The following is a 15,864-nucleotide window of genomic DNA, read 5'->3' on the forward strand; positions in this document are numbered from 1 at the left end:
ATATATGCGACACCGCCTGCAGTCTATTCACTACGTATAGCCTGTCTTTACGATTGCTTAGTCTACTTGTGTTACGGCATCTGTACAGTTATAAAAGGACTTGCATTTTCTGCAGTGCTTCTTCACACGTGCAATCTTCATTCTGCACATGAAAGTCTTCTTGATTCCTTACTTCGCCATCAGATTCTATAAGGCCTATGCCTTCTCTTCTTTTGTCATCCTTCTCAGTGCATCACACTCATTTCTTGTGACGTCACCAACCTCTCCTTTTCACGTCTTCACACTTCAGTGCTCTCTCTCAGGAGACTCATCTCTTCGGGGATACATCATATAGGGTTTTCTCGGTGGATATCTTGTCTCAAAGGCTCTGTGTGGCATAGGTACCATTATTGGCGTTGCACATGTCGCAATTTCCGGTTTCCAACATATAGGCAGAATAGGGGCGGGACTTCTGCAGAGGCATTCATCTGCTCCTCTACAACTTCTTTTTTTTTTTTTTTTTTTTACTGAGCATTTCTAAGACGTTTATACAACAGAATTGTGTTTCAAAGCACTACAAGGCTAAACGGGAACAGAACGGGGAAAAATACCAGGGGTTAAAGAACAACAACAAAAAACAAATATATATATATATATAGCCCCATATGCTGAAGGTGCGCCCGAGAGATAAGTGCTAAGGGGAACCAGGAGGAGAGCCTCCGGCCAAGTGCTAGTACAGGCGACTCTCAAGGGTGGTATTTGGAGCCACAAGGCAGGGGCCCATAGGGCAGTGCAGTGGAGTGGGAGGGGTGCTGGTATTGACTGGGAGGAAGGGCCTGAGATCCTCTGGGGTTCATGAGGATCAGGCCACCGGTCACAGTGGCAGTGGGGTAATTAGCAGGGAAGGGAAAGAGGTAGAGAAGAGCAGAGTTTTGAGCAGTTTCCAAAGAGGTCTGGCTCAAGTCTTAGAGGGGCAGGGAGACTGTTCGAAAAGGAGGCACCAGCCGAGGAGAGAGACCTAGCCCCCCACTCTCTGCTTGGAGAAGCGTTTGACAGAGTTGGAATTAGAGGAGCGTAGGGCTCTAGCAGGGGGGTATTTGGGGAGGGAAAGTTGGAGATGGCGTGGTCCAAGGCCCCAGAAGGCCTTGTGGGTGATGCAGAGGGTCTTGAATTCGATCCTTGCTGCCCCCGGCAGCCAGTGAAGAGATTGTAGGGCTGGAGAGATCCCTGGGCTTGAGGCAAAGGATAAGACTTACAGCCCTATTCTGGATTAGCTGGAGGGGGCAAAGGGAGGAGAGAGGGAGATTGAAAAAGAGGCTGTTGGAGTAGAACAGTCGGGAGAGAACCAGAGCGCTGGAGACATTGAGCGTCTGGGGGAAGATGAGAAAATGAAGAATGCCTCTGATGAGGTGGAGGTGGGAGTAGGACTTTTTGATAAGGTCCATGATGTGAGGGGTGAAGGAGAGAGCGGAGTCGAAGATGGCCCTGAGATTTTTGGCCTCACAAGATGGTGGGGTTAGAATGCAACAAGAGGGTGGCCAGAGCATAGGAGGAAAAAGGGTGCAGTTTTCCGATGAGGAGGATTGTCGTCTTACTGACATTGAGATACAGATTGTTTGCTGCACACCATGCCTGAATGGTGGACAGACAGTCGGATGAGAGAGGGGGAAGAAGGGTAGGTAGACAGAAGTTTGACGGCAAGCTGTGTATCATTGGTATAACACTGGAAATACGGAGAAAATGAGGAGATTGAGTGAGCAAGAGGGCCGAGATAGATATTGAAGAGCCATGGCGATAGGATAAAGCCCTGGGGGATGCCACAATAGGGAGGGTGGTGGTGGACGACAAAGGGCCCAATTGCAGCTGGGAGGGGCGGGTAGTGAGGAAAGAGGTCAGCCAGTCCAGTGCCCGGGCAGTGATGCTGAGGGTGTCACAGGATTGTTTTATGAGGATGGAATGGTTGACTGTGTCAAAGGCAGGGGAGATTGAGGAGAATGAGAACAGCAGGAGAGTTGAAGTTGAGATTTGCGAGCATGCTTTCCCTGGTGTTCAGAAGAGCAGTTTCCGTGCCGCTGGATGCCCATAATCCAGATTGATGGTCATGAAGGAAACCAGCATGATGAGTGTGGAGGGTCAGTTGGGGGAGGACCAACTTTTCCAATAGTTTACCCAGGAAGGGGGTAGTAGAGAGAGGGCGATAGTTAGCCGTGCAGGAGGGGTCAGCAGATGGCTTTTTAAAGAGAGGGTGCACAACGGAGTGCTTGAGGGGTTGAGGGAAAGAGCCAGTGGCGAAGGACTGGCTACAGAAGTCCGCAATAGCTGGGGCAAGAGAGGAGACGTTGTCCTTAATGGTTCTGGAGGAGCAGGGGAGCATATGTTTGGAAGAGGCCATCATAGAGCAGACCTCATGTGCAATGGCCAGGAGGGAGGAGAGTGAGGGGGCCAAGTGAGGCAGGGGAGTAAGTGTGGGAAAGGAGATGGGGATGGAGGAGAGTGAGGACAGGATGTCCTGAGTTTTGGATGTGAAGTGGGAAGTCACGGCTGTGCAGAGAGCCTGGGAACGAAGGAGAGAGGTGGAGACTGCAAGTGGATTGGGGAGTTCCTTGCAGATTTTGAAATATTTGGCCGTGTTAGTGGCTCTAGAGATGCGGGTTTGGATGTGGGCACTCTTCCTGAAGCGGGTAGAGAAGCGGTATTGCCTTTGTAGCAGGTGACAGGCCAGTTTGTGAGAGGATGAGCCCATGGTCTGCCACTTCAGTTCAGCAACTCTACACTTGCGTTTCAGAGATGCTAGATCAGAGTCGTACGAGCTGTTGTTCTTGGGGGCAGGTTTTAGGTGGATCCTCAAGGCAGGGGCACAGATTTCAAGGGTTTTAGAGATGAAAAGATGCAGATTAGCAAGGACAGAGTCCGAGGGAGAGTCCGGAGAGAGGGCGTTCCGACCAGGAGAGGGGAGTGGTGACTGGATTAGAGATGGGGATGTCACCAGAGATGAGGGCATCAAGAGTGTGGCCGGCATAGTGGGTCGGGCCAGAAGGAAGAATAGTGAGAGAGGGAGTCACCGAGGACTCGGAACTGAGAGGTGGATGTGTCGACAGAGTCTAGGTGGATATTTATTTTATTGCTATTTGTTTTTTTATAACGCGCCTGATACCATACCTGAGTGCGATTTCTAAGCGCAGATCCGGGATACGAACCTCTGTTGCTCTGCATGGTTTTGCTTCCAAGGCCAGCTTGTTGCCACTGCACTATCCTCTGTTCTTCATGTTGAAGCCACCAAGGAGGAGTTTGGAGGAAGAACTTGGTCGGCAAGTTTCTTAGAGGAAGAGGTATGGGGCCAGCCGGTCTGTAGATAGTGTTGTGGGAGAGAGAGAGAGCGAAAGAGAGAGAGAGAGAGAGAGAGAGACCGACTGACTGACCCCCCCACCCTCCAAGGCTCCCGCTGAGGCATGTGAAAAGAGGAGTTGGATTTAGTAGGAATGATGGAAGTAGGTTGTACCCCTCAGGATGGAGAGTGTCAAGAGAAGTGACAGAGCTGGCATTGAACCACGTCTCAGTAAGAGCGAAGGAGGCTGATGTTAGGGGAGTGTTTGACAGCAGAGCGAGCATTCAGAGTAGCTGAAGGAAGCTGGTTAGCAACTTTTTGAAGGTTTTCCGAGGGGGTGTACAGTGGTGTGGTACTCCCAACGGTGGTGGTGAAGTGAGTGGAGGAGAAGGGGTGGCAGGAGAAGGAAGGAAGGAAGGAAGTTTAACGAGAGAAGGCAGGCGCCGATCAAGGAGAAGAGCAGGTTGAGAACCTTGGGCCATGATAGTGCCATTGTGATAGACATTAATGATCCACCTAGAGGATGAGAAGTTTGCAAGGAATATTTCCCACCTAGTGCCGCTATTAATGGGTGGTGAGGAGAAAGAGTGGAAACCAGATGGGGGGGGGGTCCATAGATCAGGAGAGGGGACAGTGAAGAGGATGTCCTCGAAAGTCTGTAAGTGGCATTGACGTAATTGTCAGTGATAGGTAGGCCTGGGTTAGAGTCAGGAGAGCTTTTTGTAGCTTTTTTCTTCCAGACTTCGTGACAGCGGTAAGATAAGTGATAGAATAGCTGTTGGAATAGATAGGAGAGACGGAGAGTGCCATGGGTTTAGAGAGGGAGAGCGAGATAAGCAGGGGGGCTGCACAGTGCACAGGAACTCACCAAGTGGCCTAGCAGCCAGGCAGGCACAGAGGATGCAGTGATTTTAAAAAGCACACCTAGATTTGAAGTTGCCAAGAAGCACTAATACAGCACATGGCGCACAAAACAAAAGAAAAACACTTACCTGTGGTTGGCTGGATTCCAAGCCTTCTGCATGGTAATCCCGATCAGGAAACGTCATGCAGCTCGTTCCCATCTTGGACAGCATTTTCATTCCGGAATGTTCGCCATGTAAAGAGAGAAGGGACTACCTGTAGTCCCTTCTCCCTTTTCATGGCAGCTATTTTTTGTTTACAATTTTTTCAAGTTACTTCAATGGCTGCCATGGAAAGGGAGAAGGGACTAAACTAGTCCCTTCTTTTCCATTGCGGCCATTACTATAGCTGCCACGGAAAGAGAAAACGTACTGTTTTCTGTCCGCGGCAGCCATTTTTATAAACATTTCAAACTTTTTATTTGGTTGCAAAAATCAACGCATCTCACAGATGGGAAGAAAAAAAACATTAGTAACCCGGTCTAACGGCCCGGGGTACTAATGGCAATATGCCCCCGGGGCTTTTGTTGACTATGGGCCCCGGGGGCATTACCTTATGTAGTAATGGCCCGCAGTCTTGGGGCATTTTACCTAGGAATGGGGGATGCTGTGATTTTAAAAAGCACATCTAGTTTTGAACTTGCCAAAAAGCACTAATGCAGCACAAAAAATGGAGGGCGCATAGATGTTAAAGCACACCTAAATTTGAATTTCCAATAAAGCACTAAAATGCAGCTCAAAATGGAGACGGGGATGCTCTTATGGTTCCCCAAAGGGTTTCACCTGCCAACTGGTTAAAGCATTACCTCTGGTGTGAGGAAGTCACATCACTACTTCTGATGTCAGAGATGGATGAGGGAGAAAGTGAGTCTCTATCTTTTGTACCATGTGGCAAACAAGTCATATACAATGTAGACAACATGCCCTTAAAAATGTATTTAAGTTTGTGATGTCTGATAAGATCACACATTACAACAAGATTGAGGTTGCTAAAATCGGTTGGACCTGGGGATGAGCTTGTGGACATGCTATGTGCTGCAAAGATTTGGGTTTGTGAACCTTTTTCACTTTTGGTTACTGGCATTTACTGCGCCAAGGAAAAGACTGCTTTATCTACACCAGAGCGACTATGCCAATTCGGGGGCATGACCTTTGGTTTGTATAATGCACCTGCCACTTTTCGGAGGCTGATTAACCATGTCCTCATTGGGCTCGAAGCCCTTTGTGTTGCCTACATAGATGGCATAGTTGTAAACATCTACATCTGCAAAGAGAATGTGAACCACCTCACAAGAGTTTTATAGGCCACAGAGAAGATCCTATTCCCCTGACGGTGGGCTAGACCCTGTTGTCACCCGGGTGCAGTAACCAATTTGCTGTGTAATACCCGAGATGCTGGCAGCAATACAGTGGTGCAATGCATTACAATTTAGTTAGTGGGGAGCAGTAGCCTATTCATTAGGCAAAAACCGGTAGGAGGTGCCCTTGTATTTGAATTCCTTTAGGAGTTCCAGAGCTAAACTTAGTCTGCTCTGTGGAAAAGGTTATGGATGTTGCCGTATATGGGCATGACTATCCTATGCTCATGACACCAATCGCTGGGGTTTTCCAAAAGTTTGAAAGGAAAATGTGTGTATTTGGAAGTTAAGTTTGCACATTGGATGAGTCGTGAGTAGAGCCAGAGCCTTGCTGTTCAACAATGTATCTAATATATAACGCAAAGTGCATTCACAACAGTCCCTGGGACACAGAGGACCTCCTGACACGAGGGCCTGCGTTTTGGCTACCAGTGAGCCACCTGTACCGTAGCATTAGGTCATCTGGTCACCACCCAAACATTACCTCAAGTGGTTCCAAAATCACCCTGCATTCCTGCAAGTCGTCTTTTTCATCACTGGACTCACGAATGCCAAACAATAGACTTGTCACAGATGCTGGTTATCTTTGACTTCTGAAGCTATTCACAAAGTTTTAAAAAACCATGAAAGCAGATCTACTTTGAACTGTAGAAATGTGACTCCTTCAGAGGTTTTTACAATACATTTTCAACTCTAAATGGTGAACCTTGGTGTCTGGAGCCCCCCGGTTGACCCTGAACCCCTTTGGTTATCCTTAGTGACAGGGTCAGGACAAAATTACACTTGATCAACTATTTTATTTTTATTTTGTTTAGAGTGCTGACCGAGCTCTATAGCATTGGTGCGCTGTGCAGGATGTGGATGCAGGATGTGGGTAGTCCGCGTTTGGGCTAGTTAGCGTTGTGGTTGCTTCTGGAGTTGGGTGGTTGGCAGAGTTGTTGCTTGGGTCCTTGGGCATAGTGTTGATGACTTGTTGGATGTTATTTTTGAAGAGATATCTATAGAAATCACATAGTTTCTGTGAGGGAGTGGGTGTGCTATTGCAACCTGTCGGGTTTCTTATCACATTGATGATGATGCATTAATGATGCTGAACATCTCTTCCTGGGTGTTGCTGGCTTTTGAAATACTTTTGGCATAGTGTCATGGAGTCATGTTTAGGTTGGGAGTGTGTGTTTGTGCTGAAGCGTGGATCTCAAAAGGTATCATAAGGTGGTCACTCCATAGAATGTGAAGAAGGGGCAGAGTTGTAACTAGGTTTATTCTGCAGGAAATTGCATCTAGGATGAGCCCAGCTGAGTGTAATGGCAGGTCAGAAGGATGAGACAGACCAGGATTCACCATGTTTCAACTGTGTTTATTAAAATTAAAAAGAAAAGGCCTAACGTTGCCTAATCTAAGGGTAGCCCTACCTAACACAACTAAAGCTAGGGTGCCCGTCGTCCGTGTACAAGTGCAAATCAAGAGTCTGCCCTCAGTCCCAAAACTAACCTATCCTGACCCTACCACTGATTCTAAGCAACTAAAGACCAGGAGATTTACTCCCCTCTCCTGGGACTGGAAAGGTTACTTCCCAATAGACTTATTCCATTTAGTATGGAATATTTAAGTAGCGGTCAGATATCTTTTTCACAAGTTCGTTCAGTTCTTTTATAGGACTTTCCCGCATCCTGTTGGATAATCCTTTTAGATTCCTCAAAGTTCATTCTGCTGGGGTATTGACCCCTAACTACTTTTGTGTCTTGATCCTCTCAGGGTATAGTCTCTCTTGTGCCTTTGGTATTATACTATCCTCAGGGTTGTTGACCAGTAGATTCTTCTTCTTGTTCCTGTTGACAAAAAGTCTTTGTATCTGCATCTATTGGTATGGGTTCTTGCTCTAAAAGACTAAGTGGTATGTCTCCTGCTTTCTCTGTTTCTCCCGTGAGATCTGTGTAATGCACCGTGTTGGAGTTCACTCCTTTTATGCTCTTCGATATTATAGGGAGGAGTATAACGAGCCTTAACATTATTTTCACACTTCTTGGGTTTCTCAGCACTAGTGGGACCAATATGAGGCGTCCCATAGTTATTCTCACTCTTCTTACTGTCTCCGGTACTACTGGGACATGCATGCGAGGTTCCATCGTTAGTCTCACTCTTCTTATAGTGTTGCCAATTAGGGTGTAGCCGCCCGTCTCCCTGGGTCTCACACACTTTCAGTTGCCTTCCTGGGTTTGGGTTTGCGTCACCCGGTTGGCGTCTTGTCTCAATACTTTGTTTTCTCGGTGTAGGCTGGCTTCCGTGCGTTCCTTCTGTCTGTTCCACAGTATGGCTTGGCGTACATCCTGCTGGGAGAAGGCTTTTCTCCCCTTCTCTCCCTTGTTCACCGTTAAACATAGCTGACACCACTAAGAACATAGTGAACAATACCACCCAGCCCAGGGAAAACACTACCTACATTAAAAAGATTCCTAACAAAGCCAATACTTCGATCAAGGGTGCACTCATCAACGCCAGATCCTTGCTAGCCCACGCCTTAGATATTGCTGATCTCATAATGTCCCATGACCTTGACTTCCTAGCAATCACAGAGATGTGGCTTCATGCTGCGGCAGGGCCCTCACTCTCTCTTGCCATCCCAGATGAGTACTCCATCATCCAACTCGATAAAGAATCAAATCGGGCCAAAGGCGAGGGTGTCACCTTCATCTCTAAAACTGCACTAGACCTCAGGCTCATACCAAATCAATCGTTCCCTTCAGCAGAACTACTGTCCGTTAAGCTACCCATCTCAGCTTCCCGAACTATTACCATCCTCCTCTTACACAGACCACCTGGGCCTGTATCCACCTTTGAATAAGACATTACCCTCCTACTCCTCCGCACTACCAACATTAAGCCAGGATCACAAATTATCCTACTGGGTGATCTGAACCTGGGCTTTCAGGATCTGAAGGATGTCAAGGCAACAGCCCTCGCTAATAAAATGACAGAATTAGGCTTTCTGCATCGCATCACTGAACCTACTCATAACAGAGAAGGACACTAGACTGGCTAGCCGACATCAATTGCGACTTTCACATCCACTCCAACACAGTGTGCGCCTAGTCGGACCATCACCTTATCTCATTTATGATAAGGGAATGTAATCAGAGTAAGCCTCAAAACCTCTCCCCATCCATACGTACAAGGATTTCATCGCAACATAACAGTGGAGAAGTTGCTACCCTTACTACAGCCAATCATCAACGCCACCTCCACCAAACACACAGACCCCACAGTCCTAGTGGACCTATACAACCATACCTTACTCAATGCCATTAATACAATCGCACCCTTAAAATTGCATACGGCCAAACCCGGTGCGCACTTAAATTCATGGTTCACCCCTCACCTCAGATCATTGCGCAAATCTAAAAGAAACGTACAAGCTCTTTGGAAGAGTCATCCAACAGCCCCCAACAAAGATACATTTCTAATAGCTTCCTTTAACTACAAAGAGGCGATTCTACAGACCAAAAAAAAAACTACAATAACCGCATCATTCAAGCCAAATCCAGCACCAAAGAACTCTTCAATATACTCGGAGCGTTGGAATCCCCAGCGTCACCACCGGACACCTGCATCAAAGATATCACTAGTGCACTAACAACCAGAAGGCATTATTGGACAAAATAACAATGTTACAAGACAAAATAGAATCTAAAAAACTTAGTATCTCGGCTCACACACCCCCTACCCACCTCATCAGCTCCACCCACGAATACCCATAACCTATTTACATTACATTTGTTATCCGCAGTATTGGCCCTCAGGCATAAAGGCGCGGACTGGAAAGGGAAACAACACAAACAGAAAACAGAAAAAAGAGCAACGGCCCCACAAGAAGAGTTTACTAGGTCCCAAGCAAAAAAAGAGCATGCAGGCGATAGCGTCAAAACTGACAGGCCATAGGTCAGAAAGGTGTGATTCCTGTAACCAGATTATCCATGGCGTAGTAAGCTCAGGAGAATAGGGGAGTTTTCAATTCTTTCTTGAAGGCTTGGAGAGAATTTGGACTCCTCAGTCTTGCAGGCAATTTGTTTGCACCCTAACCTTCACATTCCCAACATTGGTAGGCTTCACCTTTTATTATGTAGTAACCTGAACTCTTTAACAAGTTATCTTCCACCGGTATGAGCACATTTTTGGGGCCTCCCTTCCTCCTGTATAACTTTGCACTGGGCGGAACTTCATGAAAATGTCCTAGTTAATTGATTTGGATGCATATTATTTGGAAAGTTTTGTGCACCTTAATTTAGCAGTGCCAAAGTTATTAGACTCTTAGAAAATGCTCTTCCTGTGGGATGTCCAACATAAGCATAACTACAGACTTGCTATCATAGTCGCTTTAATAAGGAAATCTTGCTATAATGTTTGGTCACAAACAGGCCACACAAGGCAGTGCATCTCCGTAGGGATTATAAACCGCTCTTTGTGCTTGGCTCTGACAGTGTCCAAAACAGAGTTCAGTAAGCCACCCTATGGCCCCACATCTACCAGAAATGGCCAGATAATACAGATAAGTTGTGTTATCCCATCCAAGGAAGAGGAAAAACAGATTTGGATCTCTTTAAGCTCTCTGAAATTAATGCCCCTTAATTGTAGATGCTTCGGTTAAGTGGAATATACAAGAAACTGGACATTTTAAATTTGAAACAAATTACAGAAACTTAACAAGAAACAATAACAGGTTTACATACTTTGTGACAAATGCTGCCATGCTATAAAATGCTATAACTTTGAATGTTGTATGTTCTTATGACTCCCTTGCTGATACCTGCAGGGTTTAATGCTGTATCACCACATGAGGAAGAACTCGTACAACGAGCGCTGGGAGATGACGACCCATGCTAGTAAGGGCCGCATGGACCACTTTGAGAGCTGCTTCTCAATCTTCAAGTTGAACATCCAGAGTGAAGCCACCATTAGCTCATCTGTGGTAACAGAAAAGACCCGGAGTTGGAAGGCCGTTCGTGTGGACTTGGTGATCGTGCCATTTGCGCAGTATCCCTATGCTCTGCTTGGTTGGACTGGGTCAAAGGTGAGTGGTCTAATGCCATTGAGCTGGTATCATCATGCCAATGTGCTGGTAACCTAGAGGGGAATGAAATAGCCCAGAAACTGCTGAGGAGAGGGGAGGAAGAATTAAAATGTGGGGAGTGTGCCCCTGAGTTGGTCAAAGACCAGACAAAGCGAAACGGATACTTCTGCTGAGGAAATCAGCAAACTGCAGAAAAGCAGGCATGGTTGCCCATATCCGCGAGGAGTAGAGTGACAACAAATCGAAAAACTCTGTTTGGGAGGGAGATGGGTTGTAAATGGGGCATTCGGGTACTGCTAATAGATGCTGGCGATGAGCGCTCAGTGATATTTCTTCTTTGCTGCACGCACTGCTTGTCTTATATTGATGGGAATTTCTTGCTTCAATGTCAGTAACGCCATATGGTTTTATAGTTTTTAGCTGGAGGAGTGAAAATGATAGTTGCACTGTTTGCTTTTCAGAGAAAACCTTTTTTTTCACATTTTAGAGTTACTTATTTGCATATTTAAATTGAAGGTCAGAGCTCTTTTTGGATTCACGGATTGTTTTTTATAGTGTATTGTCTTGAAATAGGGAGATACGCTAAAAAAAAGTACCTATCGTCTTATCCTGAGCAATATGAGTAAACCCAATTACTAAACTATATTTTCTGTGGTTTACTGAGACAAACAATGTACATTAACTGATACAATTCTTGGTCTGGTCTTGAGATTTAATTGGTTACTTACTTTAGTAGAACATTTGACTTGTATATATTTTCCTAGGTTCAAATGCAAAATCCATATGTAGTAATTGAATATCACTAATTTGTATGCCCTGCGTTTGACGGATGGCTCTAATGAAAAGTATTTGTGCTAGGGATCATCGTATAGCCACTGTTTTAACTTTGCACTTCGTATATTAGATTGTCCTCCTCCATTGGAAAAATGCAGGAAGGTGTTTGGGGGTAAAGGGCAATGCAGTTTTAAGAGTGGTTCAATGTTGCTTCAGATTTACTTGTATTTGAACACATTGGATTTGAAAGTACTGCACTCTAGAAAAAGAGGGATTTTTTTTTAGTTGTGTGGAATGACCTGCATTTCCCTGGGAGTGGGTAAACAAGAGGGCTGGAGATCGCCACCTGCTAAGTTATCCCTTGATGTAACCCACCTTTTCCCAGGAGAATGGTAGGGATTTGTCACAGGGCACCAACAACGTGCTTGTTGCTCGGAGATGTAGCCAAAGTCTGAGGCAATGGAGAAATCAAAGTAATGCTCCTGCGAGACAACATAACAAAAATACACAACCAAACACTCACCCGATGGAGGAAAACTTCTTCACAGGCGTTGGGGTGCGTGAGCTCCAAAACCCTGCAAATTCACCTTGATCTGTTCCACAGAACCGGCAGCGTACATGCACAGGAATTGGAACAAAGGTGGTGCTGACCCCATTGCACTCAGGCTGCAGAGTCCTGGGAGGACGTGGAAGAGATGACAGCAGGAGTGGCACGCCAACTACCAATCTGGCCATTCTCGTCCCTTAACCAATTATCCCCTGCCCCAAATGGGAATTGAAGAGTGGAGAGTATGGAAGGAGGGGCTAAGTCCCTATAAAGGGGAAGGGAGTTGGCGGCACATCGCAGCAAAGCTCATGTGAAACCAGCCTTACTGTGACAAGTCCACACAGACCATGAAGAAATCCAACCCACGACTCTGAGCGGATTGAGTAATGAGGCTCAAGCCTCGGTATCCAACAATCACTGCTGATGGATAAAATCTGTCAGTAAGAAGAACAAAAAAGAGAGGCAAGTGTGGAAATTTGGCAACTGTCCTCTTTATCCATCTATTCTTCTTGTAGCACATTGGAGGCTTGATGCTGACTTGAACAGTGACTATTTGGGGCCATAATCATTAGTTGCTTATTGCAACATTGGAAGTTTCAATCCTCTTAAGACTTGCCTTTCTGCTCGTTTCTGTTCGGGGGCCCCTTCGCTTTGCGTGCCTTCTCATCGCCAATATACAACTTAATATAGATTTAGTGCAAGAGCGTACAGTTTTACAACATAATGTATGAAACCTCACAATTGGAAAATGGTCACTTATTCATACCAAAAACAAAGGGGTGATGGCTGGAAGGTTTAGAATGAATCTTAACCACTGACATTGCTCTGGGCAACCCTCCAGACCATCGTTCTTCACCTGCCAAGCCATTACAGAAGGGGAAAGACCATATGCAAATCAGGCTTGGTCCCACCTCAAAGGGGCAATCCAGCCCGAACTGATGAGGCCCAACAAGGCCGAAACATGTTTGGGGATGCTTGTGGTCTCATGCAGAAGGACTGCCCTTTTGAGGGTGGGGGTAATTTAGGTAACATTAGTCAGTGTCTGTCAGTTGATCTCCATCATGAGGAAATCAGTAGATCGAGGTGGGTCAAACTTTGAATTCCACGACACTAGGGCATCCTGTAAACAATGCTCAAAACATACTTTCTCTTATTTCACTGGTACCCTTTTCACCTTAATTTAGTTAAAATGAGATCATTCTTGCCGAGCTTGTAAATTGCGTAGCTGATCCTCGCCACACATTTGCCTTTATCTGTGCCACTTTGTAAAATGGCTGCCACCCTCTGAAACTGTCTTTCTGTGCTCAATGCAAAATGAAGCCCCTCTTTTAAAACTCTAGCTGACAGGTCCTCGTTGGTTTCCCCTAGCCAGAGTTCTCCCTCTGCAATGTGCCCTAACTTTAACAACAATTATGCATTCAAAACCTTTAGACATTAACTGTACCAAACACAATGATTCATCTTACTTTACCGAACCGCCACCTGATAAACAAAAATCATTCTGTTGCCACCATTGTAAATCAAAGGAACATACAGGGAAAATAAAATAGTAATCACAGTATTCACTGACACATAAGGCACTCAAGTTGCATGTGTCGGAGCTAGAACCAAAGCAGTTCCTTCAGATTACTGGGCCGACTTGTTCAAGGTGCGTGCATCTAACTTGTGTGTGATTATCTCACCTCTCTGTTCTTTTTGGAAATGCCACACATTTACTGTGATGAATCTGATGGCCTCATCACGGTTTTCCCAGCGGTTACCCACTCCCATGTGGCCAGGGCATGGCAACGACCGCCTGGTACTGACCCTGGCAGCGGCTATATGCGGGCGGATCACATGGGAGGAGACCACTACCCGGGAGAGGTTGTGACTCCATCGGGGGGGGTGCAGTATCCCCCCCCCCTTTTCCCTGAGCAAGACCCTATAATACCCAAGTTCCACCTTATGGTAAAAGTCAGAATCTCTTTCCTCTGTCACTCTAGGCAAATCCCCATCTATGACTCAGACACTCACAACCTACATATGACATCTCCTGTTTCTGATGTGTCTTTATATGAGACTTTTGAACAACACTATCCAAGAAATCCAGTAACATCTGTGGACATCAACTCCCAGAAAGCCTAAAGTACTGCGACGAGGAAGGAGTTTATGCAAACTAAGAGAAGCCAGACGCCTAACATATAGGCTGGTTGTTTTGCTGGGCCTAAAGTGTGCGGGCTATTTAAAAATGGCATTCGCACTAATGGAAAAGGAAGTACGGGAGACAACTGTGCAGGAGAAAGTGCAAGAGAAGACTTGCAAATCCAGGTGGCGACACGAAAATTTGAGACACATGCACAGCAGATACACCTGAAGGTCCGTGGAAGCACTGGGGGCCACAGAGGAGCTCATGGAGGTACGGTCGTGCAGAGAGGCAGCGTTCTCTGATCCACACCATGGAGGAAAGCCGGTGAGTGATCACAGAGTTGCAAGAAACGCTGAAGGAACATCTGCACATGTGCCAAGCTGAACCAGTGAAAGTTTTATCGCAGAGGCATGCCAAGAGTCAGAGGCACTGGGGACGACTGTCTGGCCAAAGCCATAGGGGACCCTGGGGCGTATCGACGCGCATGCAACCGAGTGACTGAATGGTATGAGATTTCTAATACGGACAATGCTCTTGAATGCAGACAAAACCCAATACCAATTCAATACCCAATAAGAAGAATATTTGAATGCCGACAAGACAAAGTGCAGCAACAAACCCCAAGCAAGTACAGATGCGTTAGATGCCAGTATGGGAGAAAGCCGGAGCAAGTGTTACCATAGGCAAATATACTGAGCACTTCAGGGTGTATGCTACTGTTGTATAGTGAAAAGAACATAAAGCAATTAAGTCCTGGCAAGCGAGTACACCAGACAGCTGACATTGTGTGAGGATACCTAGCAGGGGAGTATACCAGGGGATCTGAAAACCCATAGAAGGATTGCTGGCAGAGGAGAATACCAGGCAATCTGCAAAAGTTACAAGAAGACCTAAAGAAAGACTGTTATGGAATGCATTGTTTGAACAAGAACTTTGTGAGTCCAGTGAAGACACAAAGGAACTGTTGGATAAAGAGACACTCTTGGAAACCTACCTAATAGTCATGGGGAAGGGAACCACCCTATGGACCCAAGGATCTTTCCTTGCAGAACACTTTTGTTGCAGTCATCCTTATATTTTTGGTTGTGAATACTTTTTGCTAACATCAAGTCAAAGACATTTTTTTGCACCCTTTCTTGTTTTTTTTCTAGTGTGAGGGTCAGCTTGGGGCGTTTTGGACATAAATACGGCTTTTAAGTTACTGACTGCTTGACAAAGACTGATCTTTAGTTTTAGTTTTCTAGGTAGGCAAATTGCTCTTTAGAATAGGGCTAGTGAGGCGTTTTCCCAACCCATTTCTGATTAATAAAATGTCTGACTTTGAGAATACCATAACTTTGTGCCCGGCTCTCATTTCTGAACCCTCACACTACCCGCTCCACCAGCCTATCTATTATGGGGTCGATTGGAGCTCCCTTTGGTATAATACTCTGCTGCACCCTTGGGTGCTTTCTCCTACAATGAAGCCCTGAATGCTGAAATCAAAATCTGCTTTGGTTGAATCACGTTAATGCAGCATTCCTAGCTCTACCCTGTACTACAGGTTTTCCATGCATGATATGTATTTGCATTGGATTTCCATGTGACTGCAAGTAGGCACTCATTTGGATGTTCATACAGAGCTATAATTTACTATTGAGAATCGCTGTCAACATAGAATAATGTGTCTCTGTATTGCCCATTGTTACTGAATCGCCCAATGCACCCACAACACTGTCCTTTCACACTGTCAGAACCCCGATCAACCTGGTAACATGAAAAGGAAAAATACTACAGGAGAGTAACAGAC

General features: G+C 45.9%; 1 protein-coding gene across 6 annotated transcripts in view; it reads left to right on the forward strand.

The window, feature by feature from the left end:
- The window catches only part of POLM (DNA polymerase mu), a 376,886-nt gene that overhangs the window by 331,126 nt on the left and 29,896 nt on the right, over window positions 1–15,864 (forward strand). For 5 of the 6 annotated variants that reach the window (XM_069619054.1, XM_069619055.1, XM_069619051.1 and 2 more), the window contains exon 10: window positions 10,372–10,629. The exons of the other annotated variant lie outside the window; for it this stretch is intronic. In XM_069619054.1, the coding sequence (XP_069475155.1) occupies window positions 10,372–10,629 (258 nt within the window). The remainder of the gene's footprint in view (window positions 1–10,371; window positions 10,630–15,864) is intronic. 6 annotated transcript variants of the gene reach the window in all.

This window comes from Ambystoma mexicanum, chromosome 10 (assembly GCF_040938575.1).
Source record: "Ambystoma mexicanum isolate Mex_15411 chromosome 10, UKY_AmexF1_1, whole genome shotgun sequence".
Classification (NCBI taxonomy): Eukaryota; Metazoa; Chordata; class Amphibia; order Caudata; family Ambystomatidae; genus Ambystoma; species Ambystoma mexicanum.